General features: G+C 41.3%; 1 protein-coding gene across 2 annotated transcripts in view; it reads right to left on the reverse strand.

Moving 5' to 3' along the window:
- Positions 1-1202: 1202 nt before the first annotated feature.
- LOC145406870 (PAT complex subunit Asterix) overlaps positions 1203-17153 on the reverse strand; it is a 33359-nt gene continuing 17408 nt past the window's right edge. For both annotated transcript variants that reach the window (XM_080277985.1, XM_080277984.1), the window contains 3 exons: positions 16547-16655; positions 11638-11735; positions 1203-3438 (listed from right to left, as the gene is read on the reverse strand). In XM_080277985.1, the coding sequence (XP_080134111.1) occupies positions 3363-3438; positions 11638-11735; positions 16547-16655 (283 nt within the window). In that variant the 3' untranslated portion in view covers positions 1203-3362. The remainder of the gene's footprint in view (positions 3439-11637; positions 11736-16546; positions 16656-17153) is intronic.

Here is a 17153-nt window from a genome sequence, read left to right on the forward strand (position 1 = left end):
GTAATCACTGCTAGATGAAAATCTGCACTCCTTCCGTTATTGTGCAATTTTTGGCTTAAAATTTTTTTTACTGCTCCTGAACTGGTTTCTGCTGACAACGATGAGAGGGCTCTCCCTACATGCTAAGGGGTCTTTGTATGCAGCATGTGTTAGGAGTGTAATGATGTATGGCAGTGAGACCTGGGCAGTGAAGGAGGAAGATATTCGCCGGCTCAGACGTACAGAAATGACAATGATTAGGTGGATGTGCAGTGCGTCCCTGCGTCCAAGGCCTGGAGGGGCTGGGTTTACAATAGAAGAGTTGAGAGGTAGGATGGGACTGGAATGTGTTGGTGTTGTGATGAGGAGAGGTAGATTGAGGTGGTTTGGACATGTGGAGAGGATGGGGGATGATAATTGGGTAAGGAAGGTGAGAAGTGTTAATATTGGGGGTGGGGTTATGAGGGGTAGACCGAGAAAGACATGGGACGAGGTCATTAAGTGTGACCTTAGGGTTAAGGGACTGAACAGGGAGGCTGCAATGGATCGTGCAGCGTGGAGAGCCGCCATTAGGTGACCAAGGCCGACACATGCAAGCATGTTGGAGCCTTTAAAAACGAAAACGACGACGACGATGGTGCAAAATCAGTGGTTTCTGATGGCTCTCAGAGATTCAAAGATAAGGCCATACTCAACAAATTTCTCCCAGGTGGTGGAGACTGCTACCTCTCCTTGCCTCAGAACCCTTTACCTCAAGCTCATCTCAGGTCTCTGTATGGTACATGTTTCCAACACTTGGCATAACAGTATGTATGTATTTTTCTGCAGTGGGTCTAAATTGTTGCAAAAGGGAAAACTTTGGTTTACAAGTGGAGTGCCCAGTACCAATTAGGAAAAATCCCACAGGGTCTGTGCTTTTGTTATCGTGCAATTTCATTATAATGCACTAAGCATGGTACCAGTAATACATGATGATCAAGGGATAACTGTACAAGATAGCTTTCTTCATTTTTTGCAAAATTGTGAATACCAGTAATCTTTTTTGTAGTTTTATTCATTCCAGTATTGGTAAACTGTGAGGCTATGATGGGATACCCACATCAAATGTTGATCACACATTGTGTGTGCTGGTAATTATCACTGTCAGTTAAATTTTATGTTTATTGGAATGCACAAAAATAGCTGAATCAGACACCTACAAATACTTAAAATGTTGCTCTGTGTGTTGTTTTTTCACTTTTTAAAGTACCTTTAATCATTTTATTTATCATTATGTAATGCAGTTTTATTTATCATTATGTACTTTACACAAACAAAGCATCTTGATTAATACTCTTAAACTTTCAATGTCATACAACAAAGAATTTAGCGTCACACACTGGTCTTGTAAAGGATAAAAAAACTTTGTCTGTTGTAAAATCTCTTACCTGAAATACATATAGTAGTAAAAGTAGCTCAGTAAAAAAATGATTACACAAATACTTTGCTACACTGCAACAAGGTCACAGCAACGCCATTTGATTAGCCAAAGCAGTTTTCCTGCTTAAATCACAAAAGTGAAGAAACATCTAAGATTATGCAACAATAACAAGAAAAATCATAATCATTACCCGTCATGGCAATACTGTGTTCTGCTAACTCTCCATACAAAATATTGATGTGAAACATTTCTATATTACTGAAGATTGCTGTAATAATTTGTAACCGTGTCCCTATACTGAGTGCCAAAGCATATTAAAAATTTCAGCTTTTTCATATTTTTCAAAAAGTTCAGTTACAGCTGAAATGTATTACTGATAATCTGCAGTAGTGAAAAAAAAAAATAATAATAATAATAACTACAATGTTCCTTCAGAACAGACAGTGATATCAATATGTAACCTAATGAACAGATATATAAATTCTGTTTAGTTCCTGACCTGATATAAAAGGTAAGGGTAAAATTTCCCAATCTGTGATCCTTATACAATTACAATTCATCGAAAAGACAACACTGTACAGTACAGTATATGGAATGAAAGACTTAAGGAAACTGATAACAGAACTACACTAGAGTAATGTGTTATTCTCACAGCCACAAGCAGGCAACAAAATGCCACCTAATGTAGCACAACAATATAGACAGAGATTGAATTAAAAGAAATTGCCACTTTAACTAAAGGTAGCAAAATTATGATTTATTTTTCATTTTTTAAAATAATCAAGTACTGTATAAGTATTTAACATCCTCTTGGCTTCAATAAAAAACAGTTAACCTAGAGAAAAAGGAAGGGAATTTCTGGCATCAACCACATCATACAATGCCTAGCACATACTGCAAGTTAAATTAATCCTTAACAGTATTTTACACCAGATGGGAAGAAAAAAATCAACCTTGTACATTACACATTAAAAGTTACAAAAATGGACTTTATATGATGACCATAACACATTACAGCACTGTACATCAGTTTTTAGAAAGCTGCTGTTCTTAAAAAGTACACTCTATGGACATATGGTGGTCCCTCAGATTATGCATTGTTTCATTTCTCCTATATGACTAGTGCAATTAGTAAAATTGTGGGTCTTCTTGTGAGTGATGCTACTGCTTCAGGGGTTGTGCAGTCCCTTGCTACATCATGCTCAGCTCAAACCAAGCCTAATGTCATTCCAAGTGGCTGTACAGTAGATGGCTTCAAAGTGAGTTGTGTGTGTGTGTGTGTGTGTGTGTTAGAGAGAGAGAGAGAGAGAGAGAGAGAGAGAGAGAGAGAGAGAAACTTTACAGTATGGTTTTATACAGCATGGCAAATTGCACTACCTGAGGTCCTGCTTAATTTCATTTTATTCTTGAAACCTTCAGATGCTTATATTTAGCCCAAGAGACACTTTTCAAAGTGGATATGTTTGTTACAGCCTACATCAATCCCTTCTTAACAGGATACTGTCTGGAAGTACCAAGAATAAAATGTAAACCTACATCCTGGGGCTGAAGGTGCTAAGGTGTAAATAACAATATACAGAGGGAAAGATTCACAAACAAACATGTGATTAATTTCAAGTCACAATAATTCCTTGTTTCTGCAGAATGGGCTAGGAAAGAGAACTGCAGACCATGTCTCTTATTCCTCATATAAAAACAAATCTTATATATGAGAGGAAAATTACAGTAGTTATAGCTGCTACTGTGGGAAGGAATCTTCCCATATCTCTTAGTTCTACTTGCAAAATCGTTTAAGTTAAAGGAGTGAACTGATTGTAAATATGTTTAAGAATTCCTCCCTTGATGGTACTGAGACAACAAACTGAAACACAGGGGTGTCATGGACCGTGAGTTATGACATGAAATTCATCATAAATACATTTGTGATTTCGTCCCCAGATGATGATAAGACTAGCAGCAGTGTCTATATATTGGACCATGGAGGTGTCATGGGCTGCGGGTTCTGCAGGTATGACATCACAACCGCTGAGATCGACAGCCTGAGGAAAAAGTAATCATTATTATCATCTATCTTATTCATTATAATCATCATTATCACCACCGCCACCAACACCATCATGATTACAATTGTATGCATATGCAACCAGATGTTTTGTTGCGGAGGCATCTGTGGACTCCCTGAGTCAGTCTGAGGCCACCACACCTCGTACAAATTCTGATGGACAGACAGTTCTACCTGTAAACAGCGTAGTTGTGACACTGGGCAACACACACAAAGGAAACTCTCTACTTGTGCCCTGAAATTTTATACGAGAGTTAGTGTTCAACTAAATACTGTGGGTGTAACATCAAAGCTCCCAAAAAAGCATCCTGTGGTAATACGGAGTCTTTAAGATCAACCTGAAATCCTGATAGTAAATCTACAGGCCCACATCTCATACAATCATGATCATCATATCATCATCCCAGCCTCCCAGAAAAGCATCCTGTAGTAATACGGAGTCTTTAAGATCAACCTGAAATCCTGATAGTAAATCTACAGGCCCACATTTCACACAATCATGATCATCATTTCATCACCCCAGCCTCTTCTTTCCACCTATGGTTGGGGTGAGGTAGACTTTAGAAAGCAAAAAAGGAGAAACACATGAGAGGGAGATGCCAATTAATGGCATACCCAGCAAAATGAGGTGCACAGACTCCAAAAATAGGTAGCTCATGGTATAAAGGTACAAAAGAATTATGGTATAAAAAAAAATTAACAGCCTGCATCTTTAACCACCACTGAGGTGGTTTGGCCATGTGGAGAGGATGGAGAGCAAGAAACTGAAGAGGAAAGTGTATGTGAGTGAGGTGGTGGGGGGGAAAGGGAAGGGGAGGCCAAGGATGAGATGGAGGGATGGAGTGGAGAGGTATATTTGAGAGGGGGGGGGGAGGTGAGCTGGCAGCAGGGTAGTGAAATGGCGGCAAACAAGGCGACATGGAGGCAATTTGTTTGTGGCTACCCCTTACAGGATTAAGGCGTCAGGCAACAGATGGATAGAAATAAGATGTACAGAGGCCCCAAACAGAGAATGAAAGTTTAAGAGTACTACAGTTGATACAGTCGTATATCATCAGTTAACACCTAATATTTCTTTGTCCTCATTTCCTATCTACTTATCTATCTATTGCCAGCCATCCTAATCCTGTAAGAGGTGGCCACAAACAAACTGCCTCCATGCTGCCCTGTCCCCCACCATTTCACTGCCTTCACCCCCTCTCCCAATATATCTCTCACTTCACTTCCCTTCCTACCTCCGTGGCTGACAGACGTGTTTCTCAGAGCTCATCATCACTGAGTAATTTAACAACGGAACTGAAACTGATCGGATGTGCTGCAAAACCGACGTTCCCTGAAATGGCTAGTAACATGGCCATGAATCAGGCAAGGGAGGCCTCCTTGGACGACAATGAGGAAGGAACAGATATGGACACTGGGTTTACGGAGGTCATCAGTACCAGAGAGAAGAGAAAGAGGATGATAAGTGGCAGCAAGAGGGAAGTGAGTGATGAAGAAGAGGACAGGGACCATAAAAAGGTAAAGAATAAGTCATGTGGGATAGAGGGAGATGTTACTATGGCATGTGATATAGGGAAGGCAGCTGGAGTGCTGCCGACCACACCACATGGGTCAGGAGCAAAGCATAGCCAGGACAGTGATGAGGCCACTGCAAGGAATAGGGTGAGGCTTCTCTTCCCCACCAACACTGACCTGACTTCACCCAAAACTACTCTGGACGGTTCAAGGTCCTTTTTAAGGAAGGTAGGCAGAGACCCTATGTCACAGTAGGGAGTCAGGAGGCACTGATGCCAACCACCACTGGTTTTGCAGGTGTGACACTGCAGGTTCCGGAGGAAAGGGAGTGATGCACCAAGGTCATCGTGTTCAGATATCCCTTAACCCCTTAACCGCGGGGCGTCACTTTTGTGACGCTTGGGAGCAAGGGATCATACCGCGGGGCGTCACTTTTGTGATTCTGTGTTATTTTGAATTCGTCCGGGCTTTCAAGTGGTGGTTTGTATCATCTATCAGTACTGCCAATGTCCAACACTAGTCAGCACTCCTAATCTCATCTGTACTCCCATCCATTGTTGACAATTTAGCCATTTCTCACTGTACTTGACTCCCCTCCCTACCTCCCCTCCATTACCCTATCCTCTCGCCTGCCCGGCCGTGCTACGCTAAGTAAATCTTCCCTGGAATTTTTCACTGACTTCATCCATTGAAATAAGCCCTATGCCCTATTCTTATACCAAATAATATATACAAGAAAGAAATAAGGTAAGTGAGAGTGCCATACACCTAGAATTGGCTAATTATCACCTGACAACACCTCATGTGCACTCGTTCGCTAATTTTCGCTGTTTATTTCCCCTTGAAATATGCTGTATAATCTATTTTCGTAATAAAAATATATATAAGAAAGGAAGGGAGAAGCCTAAGTGATATTTACATTCACCTGGAACTACCTAATTTATTATGTATTGTCTTGGTTTCCTGCCAATTATTTAATTGCTATATATTAGCAGGTCTCACAAGGCTGAAGTTGGCAGTATTGCACTCACCCTAGCCAGGTGGCAGGAAGCCACCACTATCAGTTCACTGTCGTCTTTCAAGGTGAAAGTATGTCGGATTCGCTCCTGCTAACTTCCGCCGCTTTTTAGCCCCATGCAAAGGGCCCTGTGACCTTTACCTCCTACTAAACCTCGTGTGGAAAGAGGTAAAGGCCTGACAATTGAAAGAGAGTGACTATGATCTTTCTGTTGAGTAAAACAGTGCATGTGGAATTGTAAATAATGTGTAAATAATGTGTAAATAGCAAGTGAAAGCAATGAAGGTAAACATAAGTGAACAGTGGAAAATAGTTTTATAAGTTACTTCAAGTGACAGTGCATAACACAGTGTAAATAAAATAGAAATGTAAATAATGTAAATAAAATAGAGAACGTAAATAGAAATGTAAATGAGTAGTATTATAAGAATACAAGTATATATACTAGGAGTAATGAAAGTGAAAGTTTCACTCTAGCATGTATGAAAACTATGAGTTATGAGAGTGAAGGTGAAAGTGACATTCACTCTCAATGCTAGTATACAGGACGAGAAAGTGAATGCTACATATTTTACTGAAAGATTTTGAATCCCTACAGTGACAATAAACTACTATTACTGAAGGAAACTTATGGATAAAGACTGTAGATATATATAAGTGTTATATAGTAACAGAAATATAAACTGTGAGTGTTTTTATGAATAATAAATGACACCACCAGCGGCGAACGATCGGAAGTGGGATGGTCATACGCCCTCGTAATTTTCATTGCTTTCAGTGTTTTTTTTTTTTCGGAGTATGGATTCCAAACTATTTCAGAATCATAGAATAGTGTTTCTAGAGATAATATCAGGCTGTGGTAATCATATTACGAGTTGTCGGGAAATGTAAAGTGGAGACTTCATTACCCAACTTCAGAGGTCTCCACAAGTCCTACGGTACTCGACGAAGGCTCAACAAACACCCCAGGAGAAAGCTGAAGGTATGTGCCATTAGCATATGTGATTTTAATATTCTAGGACTAATAACTGATTTTTGGCAAATATTTTTAGAGAGCCTGTCGGAGCGTGAATATGCCTGCGGGAGCCGCAAGTCAAAGCAAAACAAGCCCGCGGTTTAAGGGTTAATGCCAGACCCAGAATTCCTCCTGGACCCTAGGTTTATCTGGGCCAAGCAGCACATGCACAAAGGACAGGAGAAGAACCAAGTGATTGCCCTAATGAAAGAGGACATCCCAAGACAAGTTTTTATTCCAGGTGCTGGATACAGAAGCTTACGGCCCTATATTGAAGAACCAGCATTTTGTCTTCACTGCAGCAGGTGGGGACACAGGGCATGGCGCTGCCAAGAGGACACACGCTGCAGATTCTGTGCTAGGAAGCACGAGTCCAACGTATGAAGAGAGAAAATCAAGATGGGGACATGTGTCAAACCTCAGTGCTGTAACTGTGGTGGGAACCACATTGCCAGGTCTCCTCGTGTTCGAAAAAACCAAATTATCTGGCACAAGGGACCGAGGGGCAGGAGGAGAGGACAACAGAGCAGAGGGTAAGGGGAGGGAGAGAATCAACGGATGGAGGCACTGGCGACGTGAAACAGCCCGGCCAGGCCCAGGCTGCACCAGGGAGGCAGACGTGGGTGGGAGGGCCTCACATGTATGAGGCAGGCGGTGAGGCAGCGTGGCCACCCCTGGGGAATGCCTTGAGGGGTCCCAAGGACGAGCTGTGTGATGGCAACATAGCCCCACCTGCCAGCTGCATAGGTCACACCTCACTCCCACATCCTAGTCACGTGGTTACCCCATCCCTCATAACACCACAACCTGACAACAACACTCAACAGGGAAATGGTGAGTTAATTATGTACATAAAAGAACTGGGCAGAAAACTAGAAGCATTAGAAAAGAAAGTTAATAAACTTATGAACCCAACAGAAAATGCTGAGCACAACAGTGAAAACAAAGCCAACATAGCAAACAGCAACAATGAGGGTGAACACACCAAAAAGTCTCCAGAGTGCAACACTGTAATAAAGGGAAAAGAGAAAATGTTCAAAACTTACAAGGTATTGACCAGTGGTGTTGCAGGTATGGGAAGGGTTTTGGAGATGTGCCAGGATGATGAGAAAAATGTAAGGTGTATAAAGGTTCGCTGGAACTGAATAAACATATCCAGAGGCTCCAATCCCATATGAGGTGGCCAGAAACAAATTGCCTCCACATCGCCCTGTCCTCCGCCATTTCACTGCCCTGCTCCCAGCTCACATCCCCCTCTCTCATATACCTCTCCACTCCATCCCTCCATCTCATCCTCGGCCTCCCCCTCCCTCTCCCTCCCTCCACCTCACTCACATACACTCTCTTCGCCAGTCTTTCACCCTCCATCCTCTCCACGTGGCCAAATCACCTTAGTGTGTTCCTCCTAACGCTTACTATCACATCCACATCCACACCACAAAGTTCCTTTATATCCTCACTTGTCAGCCTGTCTTTCCATGTGACTCCACAGGTACCTCTTCAATAACTCATTTTCACTGCTCTCACTCTTGACTTGTGTCCTTCCAACAATGTCCAAGCTTCACTTCCATATGTTAGAGTTGGTATCACAATACTGTTATGTAGTAACTTTTTCACTTCCATGCTCACTTCCCTGTTTCTTATCACTGCTTTCAAGATACCAGCAACCTTTCATCCTTGTTGTACCCTTTCAAGAACTTCACCCTCCAAACTTTCATCCTTACTCATCCCCAAGTACTTAAACGTACTCACATTTTCCATTCCTCACCATCCAACCTCAATGAACATTCACTGATTTCACCTCTCTCGAAGACCACCACTTTACTCTTCCCCACATTCACCTTTAGATAACGTTTCTCACACACTCTCCCAAACTCATCCACCAAGCCTTGCAACTCCCCTTCGTCTTCACTTAACAACACAGTGTCATCTGCAAACAACAGTACAGGGAGTTTCCAAACACTACCCTCTCTCACTAGGGCCACTCCAACACCCACTGCCCTACCTTGTACCTCTTTTATTACCACATCCATGTACAGACTGAACAACCATGGAGACATGACATATCCCTGTTTCAACCCAACCTTCAAAGAGAAAAATTCACTCAGTTCACCATCCACACACACTGCAGCCGTAGCACCATCATACATACTCTTCACAACATTCAACAACTTCCCATCTACTCCATATATTCTTAATACTTTCCACAATCCTTGTCTATCCACCCTGTCATATGTTTTCTCCAAATCCATGAAGGCCTTATACAACTTCTTTCCCTTCTCTAGGAATTTTTCCACTAAAGATCTAAAAATGAATATCTGATCTACACAACCTCTTCCCTTGCTAAATCCTCCCTGTTCTTCTCCAACTAATTCCTCTGTTCTTTCCCTAACTCTGTCAATAAGTATCCTACTGTATACTTTTCCTATTACATTCAGAAGACAAATGACCTTATGATTACCACACACTTCTTTTTCCCATTTCCCTTTGTACAAGGGAATAGCTATACCTGACTTCCAATCCTCCGGGACTCTACCTTCCTCCCAGGCCAATCTGCATATCTTCCACATCCACTCTACTACTATCTCTCCCCCATGCTTCAGCATTTCACCACACACTCCATCAATTCCTGGGGCTTTCCTCATTTTGAGTTGCTTCATTGCTTCCACAACTTCCATCCTACTGATTTCTTCCTGTCTTCTCACCTCCCTCCTTCTCCCAGCCATTCCCCAGCCACTTATACTCGCATTACTTTCAATTTCTATGTTCAATAATGTAATACACACACACACACACACACATATATATATATATATATATATATATATATATATATATACCTGTATACAAATAAGTATGTATAACTGTTTGTCTCAACAGAGTGTCTAAATTCCAAATATATCTCTCTACTCCATCCCTCCATCTCAACCTTGGCCTCCCCCTCCATCTCATTTAATACACTCTCCTGATTAGTCTCTCGTTCTCCATCCTCTCCATATGGGCAAACCACCACAATGCATTTCTCTTAACGCTTTCTATCACATCCACTTCTACACCACATGCTCTTCGCTTCATTTGTCAGTCAGTCTCTCCACAAACCTCCACATGCTCCTCTCAAATAACTCATTTCTACTGCTCTCACTCCTGACTTGTCTTTCCAACAAGGTCCAAGTTTTGCTTCCATATGTTAGAGTTGGTATCACAATACTATCATGCAGTGAGAATATAGTGGGTGTGGTTCTGCAAAAGCAAATTAAGTATGAAAGTAAGAGAGCTATTAACACTGAGTCAATAGATAACACCTGAAATTTGTAGATGCCCACCTCAAAATAACAAGTGGAGTGGATAACATCAAGATACAGTACAGGAAAAAAGGAATTACTGTATCAAAGTAGAACTAGACACACAGAAAGTCGACAGCATGTACCGTCCCTACAACTTAATCCCTATTTCCAGCTATCTAAGAAGTGGATTTGATCCAGAAATTAGAGTTAAAGAATACAGTAAAACCTCGATATAACGGACTTCAGTAGCCTGGAATTCGTTTTTATCAGACTCGAGGAGCTACCGGACTAAATTCCTATATATCGGAAAAAGTCCGATAAAGCCAGAAACAGTCTGGACTGCCTGACCATTTCAGCTATGTTCACCATAATAAGGTAAACAAAAGACATGTTTATCAGTGTACAGTACAGTAATATTATATTACAGTATACCATTTGATTAATGTAGTGAATTCATTACACAGTAAAGTACCACAATGGTAGTCATAACAATTTAAAAACATTCACGTGATCCGGACTAATGTCTGATATATCAGAAAAAGTTTGGATTAGCAGGGGGAAGTCCGGATGTCGCTTTTATTGGAATTTCGAATTTTTCGGAATGGTTTGGGCCCCAATTAGTCCGTTATAGTGAGGTCTTACTGTATATACAAAATGAAGAGGACTATCAACAGGCAAGTTAGTCAGCACCTTTAACATCTTGATTCCCCTCAGAAAGATCCGGGTCACACAATGGAATATCTGAAGAAAATATTTTAAACATTTATCCCATACAAACTCCTCCACTTCTTGACTTTTTTATTTTTTTTTTTCAAGATTCCATTCACCTTAGGAAACCCCATAGTCATGAAGGGGTTATTGAAAGGTTGCATCTAACCCTTCCAATAAAAAAAAAGACTCTCTTGATCTGAATAAAACCACTGTCTGGTGGACATAATAATATACTTAAAAAACATATGTGACTGATGGGGTTAACATTCGTCCCATACAACATCCTTAACCCACTGAATCACATTTTTTTTTTTTTTTTTTTTTTGGTACTTTGACAATTTTATTCATCTCAGAAACTGCCTTTCCTATGGATGGGGTTAATGAAGACTTTACATAACCCATCCAATTGAGTGAAACAGTGTGAGGACAGCAAGAATAAATCACCCTTCGACAGATTTTCTGAACAGTAGGGAATACACATACAGTACTATGAGAGGCTTTCCAAACTGAATAATCTCCTAAGAGTAAGAATAAACTAAAAGGGGATGTCACATGGATTCAGGTGGTTAAATGGTGATGGTAACTAAAACCACATGAGTTGCAAAGCTGCTACTGAGTCCAAGTGATGCTCACATGAAACTGCTCAGCATCTGTTTGGTGTCATCGTTGACCCGGGCATTGGCAAAGCTGATACACGAACAGTACAGGGCCACCCATGCACACCACTTTAGCTGCAATGACACATACAGTATATTAAGAGTAATATCTCACACACACAAAATATGTCCATCACTTTTATATTACGTATAGGCTAATGTATACTGTACAGTATACCGTATACTGTACACCCATCCATCATCCAATCCTATGTCGCCCCATGAAGAGCGTAGGAACCTGGGGCTAGTCAAGCTGGTCCTGACATTTAAGAGAGTGACCAGCCTCAATCATCCCTGAGTGGCATTACATGAGCAATAAACTCCAATCACTTACACAGGCTCAATCCAACTGGAGCACCTTAATTACCCACTAAACCACCAGGCACCATAATTTGTTTATATGGTTATCACCCAGCATATTAAATGGTTTCCTGGTGTACAGGAAACCATTTGGCTTGTCATGCAGCGTAGAGTTACCCATAGCATGAAGGAAGGGGAAAGAATGAAGGAAAGAAAGACAGAAGAGAGAATGTAGAGTCATCCGTAGACTGAAGGAAGAGGAAAGAATGAAGGAAAGAAAGACAGAAGAGGGAGTGTAGAGTCATCCATAAGCTGAAGAAAGAGGAAAGAGTGAAGGAAAGAAAGACAGCAGAGGAAGGATGGAAGAGAGGAAAGGGCAGACACCCAAAGCTGCACTACATCGAGTGAGTGGATATGCATTAGATTAACATATAAATACTGTAACAGACACATACTCTAGACAGATAAATATCATCATCATCAGCAGCAGCAGCAATTGCAAGTCCACTGCTGAATAAAAGCCTCCCCCAACCTTCTCTACATATTCCTTGCCTGAGCCAATCCCTGCAGGGTTTCCTGCAAACTTTTCTATCTCATCTCTCCACCTCCTATCTGACCTTTTTCTACTTAGCTTGCAATCTCTTGGGGTCCAATCAGTCAGTCTCTTGCTCCAACAGTTATCTCTTAGTACTGCTACATTTTTTTAATGCAAGGAATAATGAACCAAAAGCTAGAGAGAGAGAGAGAGAGAGAGAGATTCCACGGCTGACTTGTTAGATTGGTGCTACGTGCCTGTCATAGTGGTGGAGGAATGCAAGCAGACAGTTCTGAGAAGCAAGTTCCTATAGAGTAGTGACAGAAAAGGGATAATGGTGCAACAATACAGGAAAGAGACAGAGGCTGAAGGGAGTCGGTAGAAGATGAATTAATGAGACAAAAAACCTCTGACTCCACCTTGTTGAGAAGAGCTGTATGTAGGGAGCACACCTAAACTATTGGAAGCAAACTTTACAAGAGAGGTAATATGGTGTTTCCAAGATAAATCACCAGAGAATGAAACCCCAACTATATTCAAAGATGATGCATGATCAAGTTGAATAGTTAAAAATTAAAGGATACTCTGACAGGTCAAAAGATGTAAGAACTGAATTTTTGATGCATTAAAGACAACACAATTACTTTAACCCTAATCAGAGGTATGAACCATGTCAGACATTAAGTGTGCCACAGCCCTATTGTGTTTTTGTTGAAGTAGCTGCTGAGATGGATGCTGCGAGAAGTGAATGGAAGGGTGAAGGGTGGAGTGATCAGCATATTAGTTGATAGGGTTAGATCTACAGCTTAGGTTATCAGCAAATAAATGGAAGAGAGTTTGTGATAGGACAAAACCTTGAGGAATACCATTATTGACAGCCTCTGAGAACGGTGGCTGTCTACAACAGCAGCTATAGAATGACAGAAAGGAAGCCAGATATAAAGGCATGGATCTACTGTATCTATCTATGTACCAAGGCTGCTTCCCCACAAAGAAAAGGGGGTCGCCGAGATAGGACGACACACTCCCAATTTACTCATCCACACACAAACATTTATTTGTACCTTAGCCCCAGGGGAAGAAGGGACAGATCCTCACCTCACCACACAGCACGATGGTCAACTGCACAGTGCAATCAGTGACATCTGCAGCAAGGCCTGACAGCAGGGCTGGTTTTACCCCTGCCACATCACAATGGACCCACAGATAGATGGATAAAAACCATAAGAAGGCAGTTCGGAAATAAAAGATTTACATTAGGCTTCATCGAAGGCCTTTCTGATGCCAAGTTCAATGCCAAAGCTTTTGCTAGTCCTGAAAGAATGATGACGAGGAGTTTGACACGAAGGTAAGAATATTACCAATAATGCATCCCTGGTGGAAACCATACTGGTAACTGGAAAGATGGTTATGATAGAAAAGGTGCTTATAAATTTTTTGTTGAGAAGAGACTCAAATACTTTAGAAAAGCAGGATGTTAAAGTAACTGGGTAACAGTTAGGGGCCTGGGAATGGTCACCCTTCTTTGGGACAGGCTGAATGACAGCAAACTTCCAGAAAGAAGGAAAGGTACAAGTCGGCAGGCAAAGGAGAAAGAGTTTACCTAGGCAGGGTGTAAGCACAGCAGAACAATTCTTGAGGACAACAGGAGGGACCCCATATGGCCCGTTTGCCTTGTTAGTATTGGGGCCAGTGAGGACAGAAAGCACATCAACTGAAGATATTTTAATGTCAGTCATGCGGAAGTCACAGGGGGAAGAGATGGAGGGACAGCGCTGTAATCATCTAAGGTGGAATTAGAGGAGCGAGTCTGAGCAAAAAGTTCTGCTTTACCAGCAGAAAAAAACAGCAACAGAACCATCACAGCAAAAAGAGAAGGGAAGAAGGAAAAATAAAGTTGTTAGAATGGCTTTTGGCAAGGTGCCTGAAAGAGAAGTACGAATCTGAGTCAGTCGGTTCAGAACATTTAGTATGGATGAAATTATTCTTAGCAGGGTGGAGAACAGACAGGATGGTTCCAGGTAGAGCCACAGAGATGAGATTCAAGGATGGGTTGGCCCCAGTACCTCCTGTAGGCTTTCTCCTTGTGGACAGCATTAGAACAAGTGAGTTTTAACCAATGGAATGTATACTTCCATGCCCAAGAGAATAGCCCCCATAATGCACAAAACACACTCAGATGGCTCTCGACCATGGAAGCAATACGGCTATCATTCCAGGGAAAATCAAAGAAATACTGCCTGAGGGACTCCCAATCAGTAACTCTAAAGTGCCACAGCCGCTGCTTCTTGTGAGGGTCCACAAAACTTACTGGAGAGACAGGACAGGTTAAAGTGAAAAGGTTGTAATTAGATGAGCCTAATGGGGAGAAAAGACTAATCAAGTAAGCAGAAGAAGTAGTTGTAAGAGAAAGGTCAAGTACAGTTACACTGGAGCTCTCACCAACCTAGGTGTTCAGGGATACCGGTAGGATGCTGTACAAGTGCTCTAGGTCAGTGAGGAGTGAAAAGATGTAGGCTTGTTTGCCAGGTGGATCGGTAAATGGAGAGGAGATCCAAGGGTGGTGGTGAACAATGAAATCACCCTGAATGGAGATTTCTGAGAGAGGAGAAAATGAAGGGATGTGTTCCATTTTAGAAGACAGTCAAAGAATTTTTCATAGCTGGTAGAATTATGGGATAAATACACAGCACAAATATACTGTATTTAGCCCAAGAATAACAGAATAGCCGAAGCCTGAGTGTAGAGAATTAAGCGGACTCAAGTACCGAAACACAAGAACAAGACATGCTGTTGCGTTCATACACACAACAAACACCCTTGACTTTGAAGTGTGAAAAGTAGGAGGATACAGAGAAGAGTTTGATATCAGATGCTGCAGACAGCTGAGTCTCAGTGAGGAAGAGGTGAGGTTTAGAGGAAGAGAGGTGGTGTTCAACTGAAAGAAAATCAGAGGAAAGGCCACAAAAGTCGTTGAAATAAAATGACAGTGAGTCAGTCCATGCATCTCATCTCCACTTCTGTTCTTTTATAATTTATAATGTCTTTGACTTTGGTCTGCTCTCTCACTGAAACTGATCTCTCCCTGTCTCTCAATGATATTCCCAACACCGACCTTTACACTGCTCTCTGAGAGTGGATTAGTTTGTTTTCCACTGATTTTGCCAGTTCCAGGCTTTACATCTATAGGTCACAGCTGGGATTATGCATTCTTTATACGCCTTTCATTTCATACATACCTGGCAAGCAATTTTTCAAGAAGTCTCTATGCTTACCAAAAACTTTCCATCCAATGGTAATTTGCCTTTTTATTTTGCTTTCATGGTCTTTTGTTAGTTTTAGGGTTTGCTTCACATGAATGAACTCAAATTCTCCCTGAATTTCATTATTTTGAAGATGCTCTTTGGTCAATTTGAATTAAACATCATTTACTTTTACTTTGGTAGTCTTTAGCCCTACCTCAAGACTTTTTCTTTTTAGGTCATATAATATTTTTTCCACTGTCTCTGGTGTTTCTGAAATTAGGGCAACGTCATTTTCAAATCTGAAGTGGTTTAAGTTTTCTCCATCTACATTTATGCCACTGTTCTCCCATTCTAGCGCTCTGAAAATCCATCAAAGTATGATATAAATGATTTTTGTACAACTGTTATCATCCTGATGCATACCTCTCTCTCTCTCTCTCTTATTTTAGTCATTAACCTGTACCTTGCCGGCTATTTCTGAGATGTATAGCTAAAAAATGCTGGCTATTTTTTTTAAGTTCTGTAATTTACTGCTAAAATAAACAAGTTTCACCCAGAAATAAGTATCGATACATAAGTGAGGGTCGTCCTAGAGATATGATAGTGCTAATTATAAAAGGTGAAGGTGCTGGTGATGTAGGAGTAATGATTATATAAAGATGACGGTACAGTACTTGTAAACTGCCACTGCTAAGTACAGTACAAAATGGTGAGGGAAATGGTGACAGTGGTGTTAACCATTTATAGGAATCACATTGTTGACATGAAAGTGGTGAATATTTCAAGGTCAGGTTACTGGTACCTACTCGCATCATGAGGCCACACATGCTGAAGATCATACCCAGGACGTTCATGTAGTCAGTGGTGGGGTCCTCACCAGGTGCTCCGGGTGTCCCCTGGGTGGGTGGCTTGTACCTGCACAACACACAGCATTACTTACAATCCCAGCCTGCCACCATCATAGTAACTCCTCAATATCAAACTGGGATGCATTCCAAAAATCACAGCTTGAAACAATAAATGCATCTTACGAGAGGAGGGAGGAAGAGATCAGTAGGTCGGAAGTAGTGGAAGCGATGAAGAAGATTAAGCTGGGAAAGGCCCCAGGAATTGATGGAGTGTGTGGTGAAAAGCTTAGGTATGGGGGTGAGATTGTTGTGGACTGGATATGGAAGTTGTGTAGATTGGCTTGGGAAGAGGGAAGGGTTCCAGAGGAATGGAAATCAGGTATAATTGTTCCTCTGCACAAAGGAAACGGGGAGAGAGAAGTATGTTTAATGTACTTACTAAATTATCATGTTTTAGCATGCCAAATGCTTTATTAAAGCCTAGAGATGTCAAAAAGTTAGTGATTTTCTTCTTTTATAACTTTCCCCTATACTGTACAATACTAAAGAATTATTACATTATCTT

Source organism: Coenobita brevimanus, chromosome 71, assembly GCF_032717465.1.
Source record: "Coenobita brevimanus isolate Jiangsu-jjx chromosome 71, ASM3271746v2, whole genome shotgun sequence".
Lineage (NCBI taxonomy): Eukaryota > Metazoa > Arthropoda > Malacostraca > Decapoda > Coenobitidae > Coenobita > Coenobita brevimanus.